The 5,847-nt window shown below is 40.0% G+C and overlaps 1 protein-coding gene across 1 annotated transcript; it reads left to right on the top strand.

Annotated features, from left to right (window-relative positions):
* The first annotated feature begins 1,225 nt into the window (after positions 1-1,225).
* On the top strand, positions 1,226-4,953 carry LOC144530064 (uncharacterized). Its single transcript, XM_078269472.1, has 5 exons — positions 1,226-1,497; positions 3,752-3,848; positions 4,049-4,081; positions 4,223-4,276; positions 4,587-4,953. The coding sequence occupies exons 1-5, from the start codon at positions 1,372-1,374 to the stop codon at positions 4,619-4,621; spliced, it is 345 nt and encodes a 114-aa protein (XP_078125598.1). The 5' UTR covers positions 1,226-1,371; the 3' UTR covers positions 4,622-4,953.
* The last annotated feature ends 894 nt before the right edge of the window (positions 4,954-5,847 follow it).

The raw sequence follows: 5,847 nt of genomic DNA, 5'->3' as shown, positions 1-5,847 counted from the left end.
TTGTCATTTAATAATAATAATAAAAATCTATACTTTATAAATCCTGCAAGGGAAATTACAATGTTTTCACTCTGTTGTTAGAATACACATTACCCAGAGGCCTGAAATTGACACACTCAGTACCTATACATGCACTAATGGAGAGATGTCAGAGTGTGGGGGCTGCTGCGATCGATGGAAAGGCGCCCCGAGCAGTTGGGGGGAGGGGGCGGGGGGGGTTCGGTGCCTTGCTCAAGAGCATCATAGCAGTGCCCAGGAGGTGAACTGGCACCTCTCCAGCTACTAGTCCACCACCATACTTTGGTCCATATGGACCCAACTCCCTACAGACTGAGCTACTGCCACCCTAATATATATATGTGGGTGGCAGTAGCTCAGTCTGTAGGGAGTTGGGTCCGTGAGCAGTAGCTCAGTCTGTCTGTCTGTCTGTCTGTCTGTCTATATATATATGTTTATTTGGTTTTATGGTTGATTGTCTATTCTATTACCATTTTGTTGAATGGTCTTGAATATTGTAGTTACTGCATCATCTTTTCTTGATTTAGGTCTGGGTGGGTGGTGATGACGAAGGGGGGGGGGGTGTTCATGTTGCTAATTGTAATTTTTGTATGTTGTTAAAAAAAAATGTTACTCAAAAAAGAAAATGATTGTCGCCCCTAAATGATCTCTCAAGGGTAAATAATGAATTGATATCAGCTTTGACTCTATTCACGCGTAGCACATTGCTGCTTAAAGGGTAACTTGACATGAACTCTATTTTCCTAGGTTTTTGTGTGTAAGTGACTGATGTTGGAACGACACTCTTTTGACATCGGTCCAGTATTAGGCGTGAACGTAATACTGGACCAATTTCAGAGATTGTTGTTCCCATCAGTCACTTACACACAAAAGTAAAAAACATAGGAAAATAGAGTCCAGGTTGAAAATACCCAAAATTACCCTTTAATGAGCTCGTCAATCATGTGGGCAAAAGAAAGAAATCACAGGTCGGTGACAGAAACACACTAATCAGCACATCCATCCTTCACAGTTTGGGACGTGGTCAGTTAGCTTTAGATAAGGTGAAGTGTATTCACGGTCTAAACGCATATCACAATGAAAAAATAAATAAAATAAAAAAAGTTCTGGCCTGCAGGATGTATTCACTTTAATGTGAGGGTGGAGGGAGTAAGGGAGGAGCGAGCAGATGGGACTTTATAAGAACAAACGGAGACCAACACTCAGGACTAACGCACAGAGTGCAGAGCCAACTCCACGTTTTCTTTTTTTTGGGTTTGGAAGTTATTTGGCTCCTGTACTGTATACGTCCATATCGGGCACGTTTTTCTTGATCATCTGCAGCCACTTTTATTCTGGCAGCTGTAGGTGACGATGGAGGCTCTGAAGTTTGTAGCCGTGTTGTTGGTGGTCGTATTCGTGCAGGTTTTCGGCGCGCTGGGGAGCCCGATCTCCAACGAGGAAGAAGACGGAGAGACCTGGACGGCGGAGAACTGGCAGGTAAGAGAGAACCTGTTTAGAGATGTATTGGAGTTTTTTTTCCTTTTTCTTTTTATGTATAAGGTGGATACACGGCGGAGTATATGTAGCATGTATTGTTTAGAGAAAACGATTTGCGTAGAAAAATACCCTTTCCGTGCCTTGTAATAAAAAATGCCTGCGGTATAATAATCTAAACATATCCTGGAAGATAATAATAGCTCTAATAAAATACTTTCCCCCTGATAATTATTGTTTTAACCTATAGTAGGCCTATATGAGTTCCCACGTTTCTCTACTGTCATTCTTTATTATTTGAATCCCCATTAGCCTCCAAAAAGTGGACGTTAGTCTTCCTGGGGTCCACACAAAAAGCAACAGCAGTTCAAACAAACAATTACAAAATCACACTATATCAATAAAACAAGACAACTATATAAAAAAAAAAAAAAAAAAAAAAAAAAACAGAAGATTAGCCAAATAAAATAAGAGTGACACAAAAAGTGAGCCAACACCATATTAAATAAACAATAGTAACCGATGGTAATCAATAAGCAGATGTACTGCAGATCTAAATGGGAAAGTCTGCTTTTGGTTTGTCTGATTCTTACGGGGAGCATATTCCAAGCAGAAGAAGCCCTGTAAAGAACACGTCTTCACTATCAGATGAAGAATGATGTCAGGTTTAGGTTGAATCTCCAAAAAGACAATGGAGCCTCTCTTCTTTGCTTTTCTTTCATTTCCTCTACCTGGCCCTCAGGTTTCAGCACCGCGGAGAGCGACACCCAGTCGATGGCATCAAACCTGTTGGCTGGAGGATCCTGCTTTTCTTTTTTACATTATCTCATGGTGGCCGAGCGAATTAAGTAGCCTAGAACATCAAGCAGAAGACAATAAAGAATAAAAGCAACTGGAAAATGATTCTGTAAAAGTAAATGTGTGCTTCCCCCCGTTTTCAAGAAGATGCATATTTTCTAACCTATAATCTGAAATATCACTGCTTGTGTTGTTACATTCTGTTTTTTTTTTGTAATATTCGTCACACATATCACTTGTGGTTTGATCACTGGTAAGTATCATTAGTTTGGAATATTTGAGGCAGTTGAGAAGTGGATTGCGGGAAGCGAACGTCGACTGAACAGCTTTTTTTTAAATCAATTTTCATAGTTTTTACAGTTTTATAGTTATTTATAGTGTCAATTCATAACAGAAGTTATCTCAAGACACTTTTCAGATAGAGTAGGCTTAGACCACACTCTATAACATACAAAGAACCAACAGTTCTCCCCCAAGAGCAAGCATTTGGTGCGACAGTGGCGAGGAAAAACTTCCTTTAAACAGGCAGAAACCTCGGACAGACCCCGATTCATTCAGTATAGAAAGTTAAGGGCGTGTGGTGGACACAAGATGCAGAGGTTTCTCCAAAAAAAGCGTCACGGGTCAGACTCGAACCCGCGGCCGCCGCGGTAAGGACTGAGCCTTTGCATATGGGGGCCACGCTCAACCAGGGGAGCTACCAGGGCGCCCCCGGATCGATATATTTTTTATCACCTCCTCTCTTCTCTCAGCTGGATTTTGACAGCTGAAGAGAATGCTTAGAGAGATTTTAGATCCTAAATCAATCTGAAACTGTGAAATTTGGTAAAAGAGAAGAGAAAAGTGAAGGGGGGGGGGGGGGCATGTCCTCCCCATCCCCATACACTGAACTTATTTTGGGGAAGGAGTTGTACATCGTGCTCTACTAATTACATCCTCAAGTTTACGAGCGCTGCGGACAGCACCCGCTCTCACAGTCTATTACAAATCATTTAAAGCCGATTTAATTCAAAACACATCCATGTTTTCATCATTTTCCCCATTCATTCGTCATCACAGCCGTTGATATTTTAGGGAAAGTGGCCTTGAGGGTGGAAGTAACAAGTAATTGAAAAAATAAATAAATGAAGTGATGAAAATGCATGTGATTTAAAAAAGGGAGTGTTAAATTACCAAGTTATTTGATAATGTTGATTGACATATGTGAAACGGTGTTGCTCTGAGAATCAACAGGGTTGTGTTACTGTCTCCTGTCTAACACCCCCCCCCCACCAACCTCCCAAGTGGCACTACCCTCCCGGCTGTGTGGAGCATACTTCCACCCCATTCATTCATTCCTGTACCAAACCTGCAATGACTTACTCTGTGTGTGTGTGTGTGTGTGTGTGTGTGTGTGCGTGTGTGCGTGTGTGCGTGCGTGTGTGTGTGTGTGTGTGTGTGTGTGTGTGTGTGTGTGCAGGGCTACCCGCTAGAGAGAGGAATAACCATCCGGCTGGCAGACCTCATCAAGCGGTCCAAAGGACAGCAGTTCCACGGCCTGATGGGAAGAAGCTCAGGTAAAGGAACACAAACAAATGTGCCTACAGAATTGTACTTTGTGAGGAATATTATAGTTGAGTTATGGTATTATTGAAGAAGCCATATTGTACTTTGTGTTTTTTTTCCTAACTTCAGTCATATTTCTGTTATATTGCTACTAAAACTCGTGGTGTCCCTATTGTACTATTTACAACATTTTATCCTTCCTTCACTTCAGGCGCATCTCAACCTGTGAGACTGGGCAAGAAAAGTGAGTATCATTAAACCAGTAGAATGCTTTTCATTTGTATTTTTAGATTAACAGCAGATTTAAGATAATTTGGTTTCTTTTGACTCTCATGGAGATCTGTTTTTTTCCTCTTATCTCTGTCTTTCTGTCTCTGTTCATCAGGAAATAAAGGGGAGATGTTTGTTGGACTCATGGGCAGAAGAAGTTTAGGTGGAGGTAATGTAAACTCCTTAACACAATTTAAAAATCATACCGCTATGAGAATTAGAAATGTGGGATTTTCCTCTGTCTTTCCAACCAGCACTTGCCTTTGTACAATTATTTGGGCAGGCAAGTTATTCTGTTTTAACATTTCACCTCTAAGGTTTTATAATATTTTCATTTTGTGCTGGAAAGTGTCCCATCTGTATATTCTTCATTGCTCGTGAAAACATTATGCTTCATGCCATCATCTTATCAAGGATTCATGCTTGAGAAATGCCTCGTTTGAGTCTCATATTTTGCTCTTTTTCTCTCTATTTTACAGATATGGAAGAGGAAAGGAATTATGACTCTTACTAAATATATTAAAAAAAAATGAAACCAAAAAAAAAGGACCATAATCAAAGCTCAGATGAGACTACAATGTCCTGTATAATTCAGTCCCATGTTGTTGATCGACAGGACAGTCGGACCAGGACGGATGGTCTACACGCTAGAAATTAATTTAAGCTGCTGCAAATCACAGCAAATCTTTGCCCATCATCACTGTTGAACTATAATCTGTATTGTTATCAATTATATTTAGTCATATTTGAATCTATGTATATGTAAGCCTTAATGTTTTTTTGTTGTTTTTTTTTTAAAAGGAGTTTGCCTATTTGACGCCAAATCCATTAAAGCTGATAACATTAGCTGACTATGTCTTTATTCTGTGTCGCCACTGTAACCAACGATATGGTTGAGTTGGAAAGGCAGTGAGTGAAATATTCGTGATCATCAACGAGCATGACTTATCATCTACTCTACTGCTGATTTGAAGTAACGTTTTTATTATGTGGGAAAAAAATGAAGCACTGAATCAGTCACCTCGAGAGCTGATGTGTCACGGCACCTTATTATAATTAAGACCCATCATTCATCTTGTCCATCCCTCGCATGCTTTAAAGTTTTTTTAAAGCAAAGGACCCCTTATCTAAGAAAGGTAATCATACTTTCCCCCCCCCCCACAAATAGGCTGATTTATATTTGCTAATAATTTGTTGGATTCATGTTAAGACAGTTTCATTTTTCTTTCAAACTTTCAAAAGTTGCAAGGAAAACAAGTGAGACAGTGTGCGTGAGTTTCTTTGCAGCTTTTCACTTACTTATCCCCCTCCGACGCACCTGTCTAGTGTTACAGATGTGCAAAGTATTTTTCTTTCCATTTTAAACAAATTGTATATCAGAATACAATACACATTTTCTATAGGCTCAGGCTGCCACTTTTATTTTATTTTATTTTTTTAAACCATTCCAATGCATGTTCCATGGTATCAGAATTTTTGATAGTCATCATAGAAACGTTAATTGGTCATGTGACAAAGGCTGGGAAGATTGGCAGAACTGGCAGCCAAGTCACAGTACTCCGATCCAATAGACTAACTTTTTAGATAGATCCAACTTTTTTTTTTGTTGACGTGTCATAATAGGAAAAGCAATTCCACTTAGGAGAGGCCCTGGTATTGTGCATGCTGACTCACTGAAACAGCTTACTGGGACACTTGAGGGAATTGAGCCATTGTTTAGGTTATCAATTTCAGCTGTGC

Source organism: Sander vitreus, chromosome 15 (assembly GCF_031162955.1).
Source record: "Sander vitreus isolate 19-12246 chromosome 15, sanVit1, whole genome shotgun sequence".
Lineage (NCBI taxonomy): Eukaryota > Metazoa > Chordata > Actinopteri > Perciformes > Percidae > Sander > Sander vitreus.
The sequence above is the reverse complement of the archived record's forward strand: the minus strand, read 5'-3'. Positions and strand labels throughout refer to the sequence as shown.

Coding starts and splice junctions, on each gene's coding strand:
- LOC144530064 (XM_078269472.1), top strand. CDS start 1,372: ATGGAGGCTCTGAAGTTTGTAGCCGTGTTGTTGGTGGTCGTATTCGTG. Junction 1,498..3,751: donor GGACGGCGGAGAACTGGCAG/GTAAGAGAGAAC, acceptor GTGTGTGTGCAG/GGCTACCCGCTAGAGAGAGG. Junction 3,849..4,048: donor CCTGATGGGAAGAAGCTCAG/GTAAAGGAACAC, acceptor CCTTCACTTCAG/GCGCATCTCAACCTGTGAGA.